This window comes from Aptenodytes forsteri, unplaced genomic scaffold (assembly GCF_000699145.1).
Source record: "Aptenodytes forsteri isolate BGI_AS27 unplaced genomic scaffold, ASM69914v1 Scaffold9, whole genome shotgun sequence".
Classification (NCBI taxonomy): Eukaryota; Metazoa; Chordata; class Aves; order Sphenisciformes; family Spheniscidae; genus Aptenodytes; species Aptenodytes forsteri.
The window spans coordinates 3,281,641-3,301,466 of NW_008796217.1; the positions used below are offsets into that span (position 1 = coordinate 3,281,641).

General features: G+C 36.9%; 1 protein-coding gene across 1 annotated transcript in view; it reads right to left on the reverse strand.

The window, feature by feature from the left end:
• Positions 1-19,826, reverse strand: part of ZNF385D (zinc finger protein 385D) — a 362,739-nt gene that overhangs the window by 87,965 nt on the left and 254,948 nt on the right. The window contains exon 3 of the mRNA XM_019474476.1: positions 10,517-10,627. Within this exon, the coding sequence (XP_019330021.1) occupies positions 10,517-10,627 (111 nt within the window). The remainder of the gene's footprint in view (positions 1-10,516; positions 10,628-19,826) is intronic.

Sequence of the window (19,826 nt, forward strand, 5' to 3'; positions counted from 1 at the left end):
TAAAGAAGGGGGGGGGGGAAGTGTCCAGAGTTAGTGTAAGACTATTTGAAAAGATTTTATGGCTGTTGGAATAGAGTATAACAAACCAAAGCCAAGTAAAAGAGCAACTTTACTTTTAATGCATTTTTAGAAGAAATTAGGATTTTTTTTTTGAGAAAAAGTACAATTTACACCATTTAACTTGTTTTGATGGAGATCTTTCTACACCACACAAAACTGCACATTTTCTTCACTATGCACTCTTTCTGTGGACCAGACTTTGATGTATAGCCCTGCCTGTTCCTCTTCTCCCAGTTCTTCTTTATGTCCTTATCAGTGCTTAAGAAAGTGAGCCAGAAGGAGTCACTGACTGGTGACTGAAAGGAGACAATACTTTGCCATTTTTATAGTGAAAACCGTTATCTGCACCTATTATTAATAATCCAGAATCTCAGACTCTCTACTGCATAAATTCTTATTTTTTTAAATAAATCTATAAGGAAGATGTTACAACACACCAAACAAAGCTAGATGAAGATTGTACAGCAAGGAGTTTACAATTTATCTTTCCTTTTAGGTGATGACTCACTTATGGAAAGTGGTTTCTGTAAAGAGTCCCCAACACAGTTCATAAATTTCAGTTGTTTATTAGAGTTGATTGATTTACTTCCCACGTTGACTGAGGAAGCTGACAGGAAAAAATGCCTCAAACACAAATAGTGTATGGCAAGAAGTGATAAAGCAGAGGTTTCTCTCCTTGAGGTTGAAATGGGCAGTCTTTTCCATGAATGGAACGTGAGAGAATTGGAAGAGAGACTTCTTTTCCCCCCTTTTATACTGTCTATACCTTTTATACTGTCTATATTTTTCCCCGTCTATACCAATTCCCTGATGTATAAAATGTTATTTTTCAATGTACAGTTCAAAAATACTAAGCGTTGTCTTCATTCCCACAATTCCAGCCAAAGACTTCAAAGAAACTCCAGTTAGCCCCTACTTGCCCAACTTTAGCATTTGAATTTCATTGTCATGTTCCCCCACCCTCGACCAGGCACAAAATCTTTCTGACACTACTGTAACCCAAAGAATGTAGCTACAGGACCCAATTCATTAAAACCACTGGAAACACATGTGTAATTTGCCTGGAAGTCATCTTAGTGAGTGACAGATAATCCACATTAAGCACTCTCCTGACACTGAAAGCAGATTTTGGAAAATCTAGGGCCTATCAGATCATTTAGGTCTGCTTCCCGCCCCCCAATATCATGTTTTCTGGTACATTCTTATGTTCCAATTTAATAATTTCTGAGACAAGGAAAATTTCTGACAGTAACAAGCATGGATGTGTTCAAACACAGGAGGGAGGTTGCTTTTATTTCAGACTTTCTCTCTTATTAACTACTCTCACCTCTGCCTTTCTCTCCTTCTTCTTCTGCTCTTTGCAGTTCTGAGATCATCTACACCCAAGCAGAAGTTAAAAGTTGGCCCCAAAAGGGCAAACACTGCAACCATTCACTTCGGTGCCAGAAGCAGAAACCTTTTAAACCAATTTGTCTCCATATTCCACAGTCAGAATACTGGTCATTAATCTTCTGCAAATTATAAACAGGACTATCAGAGAGAGCCATTGCCTATTCACAGATCATTTCTAGCAAACTCGAGTAATTTTCAAGAGATGTCAAACCTTCTGCACAATTGACTTGTTTTATCAAAAAAAAGTGAGTGCTTTGAAAATTAAATAACCTGGTAGGATGAGCAGAGGTAGGAAGTAAGAGTTGACAAAGGTGAATAAAAAAAGTCTAAGTTTTACATAATCTTTAAGTCCTAACACAGCAACGGCTGCTGCTAAGATGAATGTTTTAATCTCTCCAGGATCATGTTCCTATACTGACTCTGATGTTCAGTTGACATAGTTGTTGGACATTTCTCCATAACCTCTGCTTGTGTAGGGACCAGGTAGCTGGAAGCATTACACTTTGCTTTCTCCTGGATTTATAGAGTAGAATCCACTTAGGTTGGAAAAGACCTTTAAGATCATCAAGTCCAACCGTTAACCTGACACTACCAAGTCCACCACTAAACCATGTCCCCAAGCGCCACATCTACACATCTTTTAAATACCTCCAGGGATGGTGACTCAACCGCTTCCCTGGGCAGCCTGTTCCAATGCTTGATTTTGACACTCTCTCTTCAACTACCACTGCTGAATGTGGCTGGAGAGTGAATTTTGAGAGGAAAGTGTAAGTCTTACAGTATGAATGCAGTGGACACCAAGGCACTCCATCTCTCCCCACCAGTAACAGACTGAGTAACCAGCTGACATTAACAGCATGCTTTTTTAAAGATCAATAACTTAAAACTTTCTTTCCTACTGCCGCCTTGTCCTCAGGCAATGCTTCTATGAGCCTGATACCTCTGGGCTGGTCTATGTTCTGCAACAGTACAGATTTTCTAGACAGAATACATTACTTTCACTACAAGAGAGGAGATAGGTACCAGGATTAGTGAAGAGTTCGTGTAGAGAGCTCCATAGCTTGCAGTCGACTGAGAGACCACTTACAGCAGTTACTGAGGATCACCCAAAATGTTTGGTTTGTAGGCAATGCTTAAGAGGCAAGGAAATACCCACACCATTAGGCTATCAGCTAGGGGACTCAGTTCAACACCTCCTAAAGTACTCAGAAGCTAAACAACAAGGTGCTGTGTCAGGTATGAATTGTTTCTGCTTCTAGGTTGTATAGGTGCATAAAAGTACTGTATAGAAGGTGAAAATTATGGAAAAAATACTTTATACAACAAAAGGAAATTAATTATACTTTCTATTAAGCATTTTAGAAATGCTTTAAGAAACTACAGGTTATGTGAAAGTTCATAACTATTGTTCAACAGACTATTCTGGATTTCATAATTTATAAATTAAGTTACTTATTTCCTACATGAAAAAAGGTTACTCACAACCATCTCAGAATGAAACAACATCTAACAGAAGACAGGATTGTAATAAAAACCTAAGATTATTTTCTTCCAAAATACAACATACAGTCAAAAAAAAAAAGGTTGAGTTCTGTAGTATGGGAAAGACCAGACCTGCACAGGACCTGACTGCAATACATATTGCAGCCTTTAAAACTGTGCTCTAGGAAAGAGGAGGTAATGCTTCTAAAATGTGCAGGCTAGGCCTACAAAAACAGACTCCACTGAATATCCAACTGGGCAAAAAAAATACTAGGCTGTTTTCAAATGTTTTCAATGTAAGTGCAAAATATTCTGTGCTGTTTGATTAGACTTTTGGAATGCCAAAAAAATCACATATCTTGAATGATTTTTTTAGCAATTCTTTAGGGTTTCCATAATGTGTTGATACAAATGCAGATATCCCATGGAAATCTCTGCACTAATCACTTTCTGTGATTACTTGCTACTTTTTCCAGTGAATACTATAAACCAGTATCTCTGGAAAAGTGTCGACCTATGAGTGTATTTCCATTCTGACTCACATTCTGATCTCAAATGAATGGCATGTGCAATTCCACAACTGAAGTCAGCATTTGTTTCTCCTTACACTGAACTCCATAGTACAGGAAAGACGGTGCATTATTAGAAAAAAGTAGCGCATATATATATATGGAATTATATACCTATATAAATTATATATATAAAAATAATTTATATAGATATAAAAATAAGATAATCCTGGATGAAGTTTTATTCTTGGTGAGGTACAAGTGCTGCAATTAATACTATACCCTCATAGAGTAACATTGACTTTAAGGGGATGCTAAGCATCTGTAAATGTTTGCACAAGAATATCTCCTTAAAGAATCAGCCTGATGACTTCACAGAAGGCAGATGCATTGGTTTGGAAAGACCAGAAGTAAAATTGCCCTGAGATAATAGATAAATGTACTTGATGGCTGGCAATACCTGCAACAAGTGACTTTGATTAAGAAAGCTATGCATTACAACTCAAGCAGAAATTCTTGGGTTTATACCAAAGCAGGGTTCTAAATCTAAAGGTTAATTGGAAATCTAAATCTAATCCGTAATTGGAGGAACAACAAAACATGCAAAGAATAAGAACATGTGGTTATAGCCACACGCAGAACAGCAATTGAGGCAGATAGTGCACATGGCTTCAAATACCATTTAAGTGTATCTCTGAAAGTTGAAAAATAACAGATTTGAAATCAGAAGGGTGAAATGCTAAATAACTTCAAGCAGTTAGCTGTATCAGCCTTTCCTGGTTCTTAATGGACCAACTTTTGAAAGTTCCTCTCTCTTTGCAAACAGAGGCCGCAGGCCAGGTGTGACCATCACTTGGCATGGACAAGAAATGAAATCTCTATTACCTCTTCCAAATCACAGAAACAGGTTTGTAAGTTAGTCGAGCAGGAGGTCATATAATCTCTCTCATCTTTGGGACTACACTCAGCGTTTCCTGTCCATCCTCAGAAACAGGTGTCTAATTTGTTAAGACCCTCTGCCGACAGGGAGCCCACAACTGTCCCTGTGTGTTTCCTTCCAGAACTTCACTACCATTATAGCTAGAATTGTTTCACCAAATATTGCAACAAAATATTTCTTGAATAACATTAAGCTGAAGAATTAATCAAATTTATTCTTCTATCAAAAACAAGGAACACAAGGATGAATTGGTCACTGTTCTCTTATTAACCCCCTTTCATATACTGAAAACCTTATATACATACTGAAAAAAATTACTATATTTTCCTCATCTTTTCTACTGTACATCTACCCAGTTTTCTACTTTCCCTAGCTGACTGAATTTTTTTCACATCTTGTCATACTAGTGGATGTCTTCTAAATTCTGCAACTAATTATGCTTTTGTTAAAGTGTGATGACCACTGTTGTAAATAATTCTTCACCTGAGGCATTGCCACTTTCAAATACTGTGGAATCCTTACCTGTCTATTGATAAATGTTTCTCTTGGGGAAAAAAAGTTATCATAGGATTAGTTGGGGAAAAAAGTTATCACAGGATTAATTGGGTGTTTTTCTTTTTTTTTTTTTTTTCTTTTTTTTTCCCCCATTAGCAACTGTTAATGCATATTTGGATTGTGATTCACTATAATTCCTTTTTGCCCATTAAGTCAGACATTTCTCATTTTACTACTTGTGCATTTCATTTTTCCAGTCTAAGCACAATAGTTTGTGCTTCTATTTCCTGCACTTGTCGGAATTCCAGACTATTTTCTCCAACTGGTGAAGATAATTTTGGACTGCAATCCTGAACTTGCCACCTTCCATCAAGTGCCTGCCACCCTCCATCTAGGTGTCATCCACAAACCTGGTATATGTACTCTCTATTCTGTCAGGCACATTGCTAATGAAAATTTAGAGTAGCAGCGAGCACGGAACAGACTCCTGCAGATCCTGACTTGTAGTGATCTTTTGTTTTTGACAGGAAACCCTCAGCAACTACTCTCAGTATAGTTTTTCAATCTGTTTTGCAACCAACTTTTAACAATTTCACCTGGACCATATTCCCCTACTTACTTTACAAGACTGTCACATAGGACTGTATCAACCCCTATTAAAGCCAAAACATATCACATCTATTTATTCCCTATTATCCATTAGACCAATTACCCTGTCAAAGGAGAAAATTAGATTGGTTTGACATGATTTGTTCTTGACAAATTCATGTTGGCTGTTTCTTATCACCTTATTGTCCCCTAGGTGCTTACAAACTGATACTTTAATCATTTGTTCTAGATACCAAGCATAACCTAAATAGGTTTTAAGTCTTCTGGTCCTGCTTCTTTCCCCATGAAAGTTAGAACCATAGTAAAATCCTGTGGAGCTTATCCTCCAAAAAATCCTTCACTATTCTTTTACCGGAACAGCACTTTTTGAATCCTGACAACTTCAGACAGTTGAACTGTGTATCGATTCAGTGGTATCTTTGCTTTATAGAGATGGAGAAAAACAAGATTAAAAAAACAACAAATAAGGGCTCCACAATGAGCATTCAGCTCATGATTTTCAGGAGAATATTACTACTGTTGCTATTTAAGTCAAACAATAATTTCTGGCTAACATGTTTGGAAATACTTTTACAATGTATCATAATGGAATTCAAGTCCTGTGAGTACATAAAACGCTGCCCAACCTTTCTCTCAAGGCAAGCTGGATTATCACTCAGCCATCTGCATTAAAGGAGAGGGCAGAGAAAGAGAGAATCCCTTTGCAAGAATTGACCTTGTTAACAGACAGTCACTACCTTGATCAAATGATGAAATTAAAAATGTGGGTAAACGAAGGTCAAATAGTCAAGACAGGTGATCAAAAAGTGAGGAAAAGTTAGTAAGCTCTTTTTTTCCAAGCCATGGGGTTGTTTGTTTTTTTTTTTTTTGTTGGGGTTTTTTTGTTGGTTTTTTTAGTGATTGCTCGTGTTAGCACAGAATTTACTCCTACAACTACCTGTAGGCACATGAGTTGTCGTACTGAAGTCAGCTGGACTTCATTTTACAGGGTGCTTTTAGCAGATGTTTAATGTTTACTACAAAGCATATATTTAACAGTTCTGAACTGGTGCAACAGCTCTCAGCAGCTGCCAAAACCTAAATGGCAACTCACACACTTGCAGCTAAGCACATACTTAAATGTTTTGCCCTGTACTGGATGCACAATGTGAATGTAAATGTTATATATAGATCTCTCTCAATGCAAAAAAAAAAAGAAAAAAAAAATCACTGCTTGAATCAGACTCCACAGAACCTACCTCTGCTGTTCTAATGTTTTTTCTCAGCATGGAGAGGCTTTGGTTACTTGCTCATTCCTCCCTTCCCTTGTATGAGAAGATTTATTTTAAAAAGAAATAGTGAACACACAGCTGTCATGAAGATTTATAGATAAGTCCTTTGGAAAGAAGCTAAACAATTTTAGACTATTGTACTGCCTTTTCTCATTTTTCTTTGCAATGTAATTTTGATACCATGTAACCAGAAAAAAAGTGCTTCTGCTCTGAAAGAAATCTGTATCAAAGGGGAGAAAATTCTGTATTCTCTGCAAAAATGAAAAATCTCACAGACCAGTTTTATTGTAAACATTTTCATAATACTGTCATGCAGTAGGTAAATGGAATTTCTATTCATTACTCTCTGATAAACCCTATCTCCAGCATCTAAAAATAAAGACACATTGGTAGAACAGCCCCAAAGCCCTAGGTTTCTGAAAAACTATTTATTGTTGTTATGGTTTTAAATCATGTTAAAAAAAAATGCCAGAAATGAAAGGTAGGAATATTCAGTAAATGAAAACTTCTTCTTCATAATAAAAGAAAAAATTACAATGTATGTGCTTGCCATTCATATACTAAAGTTATCAGAAAATGATAGCTAATAGCTCTTTTTCTTCAAAGCAATCTTTCCCTTAAGTCTCAACATTACATTTTTAGTTTAGCACATTTTTGCTTCAAAAACTGGTGGACATTCAGAATTACGCAAGCAACTGAGGAACTTAGCTCTGCCTATTCCCCTCACATTGCAGAAAAGCATTTCTAAATTGCAGTGGAACTCTGCCTACTTATTATTTCTTGAACTGCCTCAGCAGAGCACTATGTGATTTTCAGCAGTAATAACTATATGCACTGGAATGAGAAGAGACCATCAAAAAGATCTCTCTTCTGTGTGGTAGGGAAAAGGGGGGGGGGGGAGATATAGTCCCAGGTTAATCACTGGACAGCATTTGGATCATAATCTCTACATCAATCAGCAACACTGGGGTTGCTTTAAAAATTAGGTGAATATTAAAAGTGGAAAGTGAAAGATACTCAGCAAGAAGGCCTCCCCATTCCATAAAGTTAATGATATTGATCAGCTTTGAGAGAGGGGAGCATTAGAACAATCTTCCACTGAACAGTGTTGGCAAATCGGAGTTCAAGTCTCTATCACTTGAAGGTGTGAAGGGACAACTAAATATCTGCTTAACAGCTTTTCTTCCATGAGTTTCCTGTGAACAGTATAAATGAATAGATTTCTTCTGAAACCAGTTTTTTGGACACTGTAGATGAGACTGAAAATGGCCACTGCTTCTTCCCCCTCTCTTCTTTGTAATCCTTTCTAAGAGCAGCAGAAAAGGAACAGTATGGGAGCATACCAGTCCTCTGCGTAAGAAGTATCAGTGTCCGCTGATATCTTGTTTGCTTCTGTGTAGAAGAATTTTTATTTCAAACATTTTATTCTGGAAAATGCCTAGCTCCTGTCAGCTGGAAAATTTTCCACTCCATGTATCAATCCCAGTTGCGTATCTACTAATGACTAAGTTATTTTAATGATGTGTTCATCCTCTCTTTTGTCTGGATCTTTTTGCAGACTAACAAACAGTATACCCTCTTTGAAAGGTGGTGTTTCACTTTGGTATGTAACACCGAAGTGTTTGATGTCTCTTGCAGCTATGTACTATGTATGATTCAGCATGACATGCTTTTTCTTAAGACAAAGCTGAAAATTATGAGTGATGACCTGGGCTGCTCAGTCAGTGGGATCCACTGTGGCCCAGAAGTCTCCATCATCCTCTCCCCATGAATGGCTCAGTATCCACAGTCCTAATTCTAGCATCTGGCTTCTAAATGGAAGAGCCTAATTTGGCTATTTTTATCTGTGAGGGACATGACAGCTCCAGAGAATGTATTACCCTTCCTTGCACTACTGTTTGAGAATGATGTCAATGTTATAAGGGGAAGGTGTCCATTCAGTCCATGAACTAGAAAACCTGGATTCATCAGTGAAAGTAAGTACATGATGCTGACTGGTCTGGAAATTGTAACTGAGATCTTGTTAAAATTATTTTTAAGGAACAAAAAGCTGAGAGGAATGAAGAGAGATGCATTATTTTCATCCCTAGGTGGCCAATCCTTAAAAGAAGGCTTCAAGGTTCAATTTAAGTTTTTGACAAGTTCATGGCTTTGATAAATAATTGATAAACTAAAAATAGGTAAAACTGTATATAAATAGCTGCCTACAAAGAAGCAGCAGCACACAAGAATTATTCCACTTCTTCATATGACTAGCATGAGGAAGGAACCTTGTGGACATTTTTGGGTTAGACCTCACTCTAAATCCAAACATTTTTATTCTGACAGAAGTAACTTCCATATTTAAATTAGTGAAACAGATAGTAAATGAAAGACATTTGGTAGGGGAAGATAAGTTTCCACCAGTGATGCCCATGTCAAGAAACTTCCTGGACAGACTAGATTAGCAGAAGAAAATATATTGTTCTATGTCAGGTTTTGTCTGCACACACAATGATCCTGGAGAAGGAAATAAAGGAGTTAAATTCTAAGAGGCTTTTCTGTGACAGAACGGGTATTCCTTGTCAAGGAGCACCACAGCACAGCTTCCTTGGGTAATTATGGGGAATGGGTTTCCTCTGTATATTAGAGACCATCTCCAGTTCACCTTGCTCTATTTCATTGTTGGAGGAACAAGAGGACATGAGGTAGGAGCCAACTGACAAAAAAATCACCTGCTTTTTTTTGGTTTTTTTCAAAAGCTTGTACTGGCAGGACAGGAACATTAAAATACAATTCTAGCTAGACAGAGATATTGTTGTAAGGGTAGAAAAAGGAAGGTAGATCCACAAGGACTAGAAGTATATCTAAATAATTTCTAACATTTTCAAGCTGAAAAGGAAGGCAAACATAACCAGGTGTCCTGGTTTTGGCTGGGATAGAGTTATTTTTCTTCCTAGTAGCTGGTACAGTGCTGTGTTTTGGATATAGGATGAGAACAATGTTGATAACCACCGATGTTTAGTTGTTGCTGAGCAGTGCTTACACTAGTCAAGGATTTTTCAGCCTCTCATACTGCCCCGCCAGCAAGGAGGCTGGAGGTGCACAAGATGTTGGGAGGGGGCACAGCCAGTACAGCTGACCCAAACTGGCCAAAGGGATATTCCATACCACAGGACGTCATGTTGAACAGAAACTGGGGGGAGTTGGCCAGCGGCCACGGCTTGGGAACTGGCTGGGCATTGGTTAGTAGGTGGTGAGCAATTGCACTGTGCATCACTTATTTTGTATATTCTTTTATCATTATTATTATTTCCCTTTCCTTTTCTGTCCTATTAAATTGTCTTTATCTCAACCCACGAGTTTTACTTTTTTTCTGATTCTCTCCCCCATCCCACTGGGGGGGAGTGAGCGAACGGCTGTGTGGTGTTTAGCTGCCTGCCAGGTTAAACCACGACACCAGCACTGGCAGAAGAATTAGGACCCAGCAAATATTTCAGTGATATTAGCAGTAATGGATCAATCCATTTTCCTATTTACACTCTGTGCAGCACAACTGAAGTTGATGAGCTTGCAGGGATATATCCGCAGGGAAAATCTGGCCGGGTGTATAAACACTACCAAATAATTGTGTTTATTTGAAGCATCCTACAGCCTTTTCATCTGCTGAGCCACAAACTGAAATCACAACGTTTCATTTAGGTTCAATTTATGCAAATTATGGCACATCCTAGAAGATAAGTACATATTTCTAATCTGATACAAAATGATCGACTTACATCAGAATTAAATCTCAGCTGGCAAATGTTGCATGATATGATTTGCTTTCTTCGATGAGGAAGAGGAACCCCAAATGTATGATTTATTACAGCTTTTTGAATTGGGTCCATCTGTAAAAAGAGAAGAAAAAGAAAAATAAAAGCTTTTGCTGTTCCACTGTATGCTATGTTATCTATAGTCTCAAAACAGATTCTGCATCATGCCATACCATACCCCACACTACAGAAAACTATTATTTTTCTTTGAAAATGAGTATTTCTTCTTCATGCAGTTTTACAGAGAGGTAATACAGAAAGGAACAAAGAAAAGTGTCATTAGCTATCTTGAAATACATATCCTTAGTTCAATTCTATATGCACCAATCTCCCTTTACTGAAGAAAGCTAAAAGCTGTAAATGCTGAACAAGTTTACCTATCAAAACACCAATTTACGTTTTTTATATCATAGAAAAGCCAGCTCACTAAATGAAATGCATATTTTAAATAAAACTACTAAGAAAAGGATCAATGGAAATGTGAAGGAGTATTATATACAAATAATTCCCAAATAACACACAATAGATCAGTATTATTAAAAAAATAACAATTTTCCAGGAACCAATAAATTAATCTTTTCCATAAAGTAACTTCTATACAACCTATGAAAAATCCAAATCCTCCAAAGATTATTTTCACAGCCATTTAGAAGCAACTATTTTGAATAAACCCTACTTTAAGGATGAATTTTGACTTTCATGAAAAGCATTATTCTGAACTAACCTGTACCAGAATGCTGATCTGTCAGTGTCTGTAAGTCAGGGTCCCATAAAAAAATGTACCATTTTTGGCAGAAAATTTCACAAAAGCTACTCAAGAGACCTTTTTACATGGAGGATTGAAATCAACTTCCCCAAATTCATTGGTCAAAATTATTTATATTTCTTTTTCAGAAGAAGAATTTGACAGCTATTTTTAAAATCTAGTAATAGCTTTACAGCAACTTGGTAAAACCACTGATAGTTTTTATCTTTAAATTGTATTGTTAAAAATTCACAGATTGTGATGACGCCTATACAATTAATTGTCTAACTCTGATGATAACCAGTATTCACACCGCATAATTTGTATGTGTCTTGAGAAAAAAAAACCTTTTTCTATGCTCATGTCCCCATGATTCACTTTTTTCTAGTCTGTTAGCAAAGGGGTTTTTGATAAATAAAGAATCAGAGCTTTTCCGTAGAGTAATCAATTATTCATGGAAGCTGTAATGGTAGACAGTCATGGCCTCTATTGCAGTGAATCCAGAACAGATCACTACAGAAATTTTGCATCACCTGACAGCTGTTCAGTGTCAGATATGAAATAGGTCATTAAACTAATTCCTGTTGAAAAGGAATTCAGATTGGTAAAAAAAAAGGAACAAGGAAAATGGCAGAGCTTTACAGAAAGGTTTGGAAGAAATGCTCAGTTTGAACATCCTCTTCAATTTGATATGAAAGAGAAATATCTCATACATTTGTGCAACCACCAGCATAAAAGAACACCAGTCCCAGGAACTAGGGATGCCACTGTAACATAACCCCAAAATAACACTGATGGCTAAGGTCAGAGTATAGCAAGCCCTGAAACACTACAGCATGCTGTGTAAGACTTTCTGCGGTGGACAAAGCATGTGCTAGGGGCACTCATTTTATTCAGTAACATGATGTTGAAAAAGCCCACAGTCCAAAAATACTATTGTATAGACCAGAAAGAACACCACCACACAGGACAGTAAACAGACAGTAACAACTCTTCTTTTTTCAACTGCTCCATTACCCAAGAGGTGACTTCTTATGTCAGCAGAACCAATAGACCTGTACCCTGAGATTTTCAACACTAAAGCATGACGTGGTCTTAATCGACGCTACTTCACTGCTGCTGAAGTTTGGAGAAATCTAGCCTAAATTTCTAAAGAAATTTAGGCACTGTTCTTTTCACCACTGCAGGTCTAAAATACTTAGGGAAACCTCAAGCTCAGATATATGAATAAGTCAGCGCATGGTAACAAGAAATTGTGCATTCTTTATTCCAGTGTAACTGTTTGCCTTCATATTAACCACAGTCGTGAGATACTATTAGTTTAGCCTTCAGTGTTAACGTGTTAAACTCTTTCACATTATCTCACAAGTGCCGTAAGTTAAGAAAGCCAACAAAGAAGCTCTCTAAGGGTTATATGAAAGGTACCACCATGATTCATAAGACGGAACAACTGATTTTTTGAGTTGGATGTATCCATCTTCACATTAAGAATTCTAGCTTCTAATGGGGTTGGATTTCTGGGTGAACATTGAGAATGAGACAAATAGTTTTTCAGAATTGAGAAAACTCATGAATGTGTGGAATAGTTGGTCTACTTTGTATTTAATTTTATTTTGGTCTCATGGAAAAATGCAGAGTTTCTTTCCTAATCACTCCACAGATTTTCTCTTGTTTATCTGCTGATACAGAAATCCATCTGCACACTTCTCTTTCTCTTTCTAAAGATGCAGACTTCTAGATACACAGCTACATGGCTTTATTGTGAACTGGATGATTTGTGTTTGTGGGTCTAAATGAAGAAGTGTTCTGGGTAGCCTCCAAGTTGATTAAGAAAAGCTGCTTCAAAGTAAGAATCCCTTCTCTGCCAACTGCTCTTTGATATTGCAAAGCAGAATTAAACTTCAAAACTTAGCCCCAGATTCTAATAAAGTTGGGGCAGAATGCTGTGGTATTTGACATTATTATTTTTTCCTGGAGATTTTGTTTGGGAAACACCACCAATCCATAAATTTCAAATAAACATCCAAAAGCACCAGATAAGCCTCCAGAAGTTTTATGCAGGAAATTTGAGAGAGGTAACAGGATACCTAGGTGCAGCATGATAAGCACTCAGATCTCACAGACACTGGAAGACAGAGAGGAGCCCTGCTGAGAGTCAGAGGAACAAAGAGAGGCAGCTGATTGCCAGAAAATAGAGAGCAAGGATTGCAGGGAAGTATAAAGAGGGAAATAATATCATGTAGCTGAGATAATCAGCAAGTGGTGAGATACTTAACAGAATCTCCAAGCACTTCTAGGCTCACTGAATGTTACTAATTACACATATAAATTGTATTTCAACTTATGTAAATGGTATTAGCTTTCAAAATAAAAGTTATCATGATAAACTTTTATAAAATCTGCTTTTTACTCATTACTAGTGCTATATTACAATCGCTGGGGTTTTATTTTATTTCTTAGATGCAACTGATTTAATTTACTCCCATTTACAGTGAAGGACAGAGAGGTTTGCAATTCACATGAAAGATACAGCTGTCAAAGCTGTGCAGGAGAGCAAGGTTTGCAAGGTGGCCCTTTACTTCCTCTCGCCAATGTGTTTGCACTGTAAGTTACAACACAAAGAGGGTGAGCTGCCCTGTGACTTGTTCACTACCTTTTGCTTTTCTACTATCCAGCACTAGGTATATCTTACTATGTAAGGCAGGCTGTGTCACACTTTTCCTTGTGGTCAGTCTAGGGGTAGCACATTGCTCAAGGTTCACTGCAAACCACAAGGTAACTGGTAGTTTGGGCAATGAAGATAAATATGAAAGGTTTCCTATTTCATTCAATTAATTTTTGGTTTCAATACATAAAATGCACAGCAATAATATCTTCTATGTTTTAATTATTCAAGCTGAAATTCGTGGCAACATGGTATTATTTACTTTCTTTGATCAAATACTGTACTCCCTTCCCAAGATCTTCAGGGCCTTACCATACTTCAGCAAAATCCAGGCTTAAACCAAGGGCATGGCAGAAGTTGCCCCCTTACTCCATTTTTTTAGCTTTGACCTTACCCCTTTTCGTTTGGTTTTGCTTGCTTGTTTCAAATTCAACCTTGTCAGCCCAATGACCTTAGCCACATTCTTCTTTGTTCTTGTGCTTACCATAAAGCATGAAAGAGCTCTTTATTTTATGGACTGCAGGTGAAAGGAGTGGCTTTTGCATGAACTTTTCTGGATGAAACATCTACCACAAAATCACCAAGAAGTTGACCCATGTTATCCTAACTGCCTGGGCAACTTTTCCAGAATCGCCATAGCTGCTATCTTTGAAGGCCGTCTGTAGCCAAGTCTCCATCTCATTAAATTTCATTAAATATCTGCAGAAGGCAGAACCCGGGCTGGTAAATTTCACCTACAGAGAAATTTGATGCTTTGGAAATGTAAATTTTACATAATTTCCACAAATAATTACTAAGTGTTCTTTTTTTTTTTTGCTGAAACTGAAATTCAAGCACATAGCTCTTCCTGAATTTCAACAAATTTTTAATATATATGATTTTTATTAATCCTTTTTATGTGACTTCTTATCCCAGAGGCATAAGAGTATGCCTAAGTTAAAAACAACAACAACAAACTGATAGCAAAGGAAAGCATGCAAGTTTGATCCATAAAGGCTCCAATCACAAAAGGATATAAACCGAAAGGAGTTATATTTATTTTATTTTTTTAATTGTGTATTAAAACCAAGGGGCATGACATGAGCGTTTCAAATTCTTGAGGTCGGCAGTAAACTAATGGAGTTGCACTAACATATATAAATAAAAGCATCCAGGTCAAAGGGTGAAGATAATGCGGATGTCCAGAGCCTGTTCAGAACATATGGTAGGCCTAAAACAACCAAATAAGTACGAAAGTATTTTCACCTCAAAGCCAAAGAGATTAGCTGCAAAAGATTGACTCAAATCACTATGGTCCTATACTAAGTGAGCAGAAAAACGCATCAGGTCATTGAAGCTCTCAGGAAAAAATTGCTGTAGACCATTTTAGTGGTAATTTACAAAAAAATTACCCACCAAAAGACTGACCTCCATTACTCGAATAGGTAAGTGAATTCAGTGACAAAGCTACCAACACGTCTCAGAACTTCTTAAAGTCCAGATGCTAACACAATGCAATGTTACAATGAAAAATAAAATGGAATGATATCCTGAGTACGGTTTCGTACCGTAAGTCTGCATTTCTACAAACATATTTAATTGTAAGTACAAAAATTAAGTCAAACAAGCACACTGTAATATTATTATACTTGCAGGCAAGGTATTAATATTCCCACATGTGAGTTGAGACTTATGTGAACATCTTGATTGTTCAAGATGTAAGATTGATAAGAAATAAAGATAACTCAGTGGGGGCTCCTTTCATTCATTCTCTTATGTTTCAACAAATGGTGACACTAATAAGAGCATTGGAAACAGTGTAAATCCTGTACCAAGCCACATACACAATGCCTTACCAAGCAAAAAAGAACTAAATATTATCATATCCTCCACAGTTTATACTTACTGGTGAACTAATCCATTTTTAAAACTGCATGATGGATGCAGTTTTAACATCAAACAGTTCAAACATAAAACTGCCTACTGCATTATAATTCTGACATACTAATAGAAACACAGAAGAGCAGTTACTAAGGCTATGAGAAAGCTCCTCTTTCATTTAAAGCCACTGTCATTTATAGCTGGGGGACTTTTTGAACCAGAAATTTTCTCAGGGCATAATTTGACTATTTCCAATTGAGAATTGAGCAGTTCCTCTCTGATCTGAGTAGCATCAAGAATTCACAATCATTTCCCCTGCAATCATGCTGGTCAATTGTACAGATGCCACAATATTAATTATATTATATTATATCATATTATGTTACATTGTTGTATTATTACTTATGCAGAACTCTGATGTTTTGGAGAACTGCTGGACATTCAGCCTTATATTGCCCGTATAGAGTGCCCATATTATGGGCACTGTTCAGCTGAGCGGTAGCTCCTTCTTCTCCAGGAGATACTTAGCACTGCAGCTGCACATTCAAGCTGGACAAAGCATGTGCAACAGGTCTAAAACTTCCAGGAAGTATTGGAACTACTGGGTGTCACACATTGCAGTTCATTTTTGTGGGTGCACATCCATCTCAAACCTCTTGAAAGTATTTATTAACTGTGCATGTTAAAAAAAAAAATCTGTGCAGCACGTGTAGTAGGTCTGATGCTTTCCAGAAGTGTCAGACCTATAACTTACAATCTATCTGACGCATTCTTAATATACTGGTGTCCAGGTCAGAAACAGAACAGTTCAAGAACAGCTCAGTGATTTGATCCTAAGTATATTTGACATTCTGTATTTCCATAAGAAATACGTCCCATTGTTAGGGCTAGCAGTCCAGGGTTTTTTTTCCAACATCACATTAATCTGTGAATAAGAATCTTATAAACTAACCAAAGAATGCAATTCAAAAGGAATGATGGGAAGAGTTTAGTAAGCATAATTAAACACACAAAAAAAAGAATGTTCAACAATGTTTCATGTGCAAGTAGAACAATATGATGTCAAATGGTTAAAAAACACGTTCTAGATGTGCTACCATGCATGGTTTACCCTTTTACAGCTAATTTATTCAGTATTGCCCTAGTAATTATGGTGAATAATTATGCAGTGAATTGAACTCAGCATTACACATCTTTTCTTAGTGTCTACCATTTCTGCTCTTATCAATGAAACAGGGTAGAACTAACCTGATGCTTTTCATGTACATAAAACAGAAATATTATGCAACCTAGTTAAATATAAAATAATTCATACAAAAACCTGCAACAAGTACAATAATATGCAATATTTACAGAATTACTTTTCTTTAAAAAAGTGGTATCTATCAAAAAGAAAACTGTAGTCACTTCCCAAACAATGTAACTGGTTTATGTAACTTGAACAGTACTTCAGAATGAATTCCCAAAGTAAACTTTATATTCTCTTGTTGAAATCTTTTTAGAGTGTAAGGATTTATCTTTTTTTTTTTTTTTAATGGAGCTATTTCATTGTAGCAGTTGTCTAGTCACCTTTCTGATGTGACTCTGGTATTTCTCTCCTGCTTTCTTTTTTGTTATTTTTTTCTTGTAGATTTTTCCACTTGGCAATGAGATGCTGAGGCAGCAGCAGTATTTCTGGCAAACTGCTTGAATATACAGAAACCAGTCAGAGGAAAAGGATTTGCATTCACAGTGGTATTGCACAGAAATACTGTAACCACATAGAGATTATGCAAATCCTTATACTCTGATTGTCTAATAACGGTTGTCAGTCAAAAGACGTGAATTTGCATATGCTAAAGCTAGTGAGAAATAATCACACAGTGATTATGCAAATCAAACACACTAAACAACATGTGAAGGACTGTCAAACTGGAACAAATCTGTGTATGTATGTGCCCATATGCTAAATACAGAAACACACAGTGCTAAAAGAACATTAAGGTTGCAGATCAAGCCCTTAAAAACATGAAATGCCTATACGCCTTAATTTAACAGCTTTATGAATTTCCACTTTTGAAATATGTTCACATTATTTTTCCTGAAAGGTTCTGGCTTTGTTCTGTTCGGAAGATGGACAATGTTCACTTAGTGAGCAACTGTTCAATGTTGTGTTTTGTCCAAGCGGTTCAATGAATAGCCCTAGACCTCATTTACTGTATAAAGCTGAAACTTCGCTCCCAATGGGAATTATCAGCCTATTCATTGGCTCTCCTACAGTCTTCATTGACACAGGATGTAAGTACTTCACAAGTATAATTAACTTTTTTTCAAAACTTCTTTGTTAGATAAAAGATGGTATTTTCTCAGAAATGAAGAATAAAAGTGTACACTAGTTCCAGTTACCCAATTTAATATACCTACTAGTATTTAGTATTATACTGCCTTTCATATGTTCACCACACAGCTCCTGACTTCAGATTCATCTGTGAAGGTGCTACACAGACTAAATGCAGCCTTACAACTGCAAGTTGGACTCACAATCTGTAAAGTTGTCTGAGAAAAGTTTGGGTTAAGTGACTTGCCTCGCATCTCTCAGAACAACTCTCCAGGGTGGTATTCAACTGGTTTTCTGGAATGGGATGGCCCTTTCTTTTTCTTCAGTCCCATCTCATTCAAAACATATTTCCAGTTCCTTCAACAAACAGAGCAAGAATACCACAGATAATGATCTTCCGAATTACAAAACCATGATTGTTCCCCAGTGCTGATCCAAAGGATACACAAAATTCTACCAGACCTAAAAGATTCTCCCAAAGGAGAGAAGATGAAAGGCAACCGAATGTGGCATGTTTGTCATATTGCTCAATTATCCAGTGGACAATGCTCAATACAACAATTGCAGCATTAGAACAGACTAACATGAAACAGACCACCTTGGAAGTGGGAGAATTACTCACTCCACTTCTAGTAGGCATTACCAAAGTGGTGTGGAAAGAAGGGGTGGATTGTTTCTTTTCAGCTGCTCACTTAAATGAGCAGTGGCAGATGGTAAAAACATGATTAAACCCAAAATAATTGCTTAAAACAAAAAGAGATAAATGTTATGCTCTCTCTAAAGAGATCTCTAAAGATACCAATAGAGATAAAAACCTAAGGTTCACAAATGCCATTTGTTTTCTCAGCTTCAACTGAGAACAAAGCAGAAAGAAGCTCATGAGAAAAAGAACACATTAAAAAAAGCTAAGGGCATTTTCATGTTTTGTGCTTAAGAAAAGAGCTCGGAACAAAAGGTTGGCAGGCATAATGAGGGTTACACAACAAATTCCCAATAGCATTATTCATATGTGAATGAATTTCAGAAAACTGGACCAAATGTTATAATTGTTATTTAATAACAGTGGGTCTTTCTAATCACAACAACAATAAAAGCAGGATGTGTGCCAGACAGAGAACTGGCAGAGAGGCACTTGATTCACTCTTACAAGTGAATTGCTCACAAGTACGAGAGTCCAAAGTGGTCTCTGCAAACTACTACGTGTTTTTCCGAGAAGTGACTGTGTATCTATGTGTTTAAGGAGTGGGAAAATAATTCTGCAATGCAACCTTCCTGATCATGCTGCTATGCTTTTTTAGCCTATTTTAAAAATTCTTCTTATTTACCATTTTTATTCTGGTGACTGCAAAGAAACCATTAAGAACTAACGTGTGGAGTATAATCAGAATGTTTAAAAACATATATTCTTACCTGAAAAAGTCCAAAGGATGCTTCAGACATTATTAAAATACTCTGTCAAATCTATATTTTTATAACATTTCAACAAATTCCAAAATCTGTCTTAGTGAGTTAAGATTTAACACTGGGAGAAGTTACAATTCTTAAGCCATACTTGTAGAACCAGAGAATAAGAGACTAAAAGGGACCCCAAGACATCATTTAATCTATGCCTTGCACCATGAAAGGAAAAAAATGTTATGGGGACAGAATATTTTTATCCCAGGTTTTGGCGGGGGGGGGGGGGGGG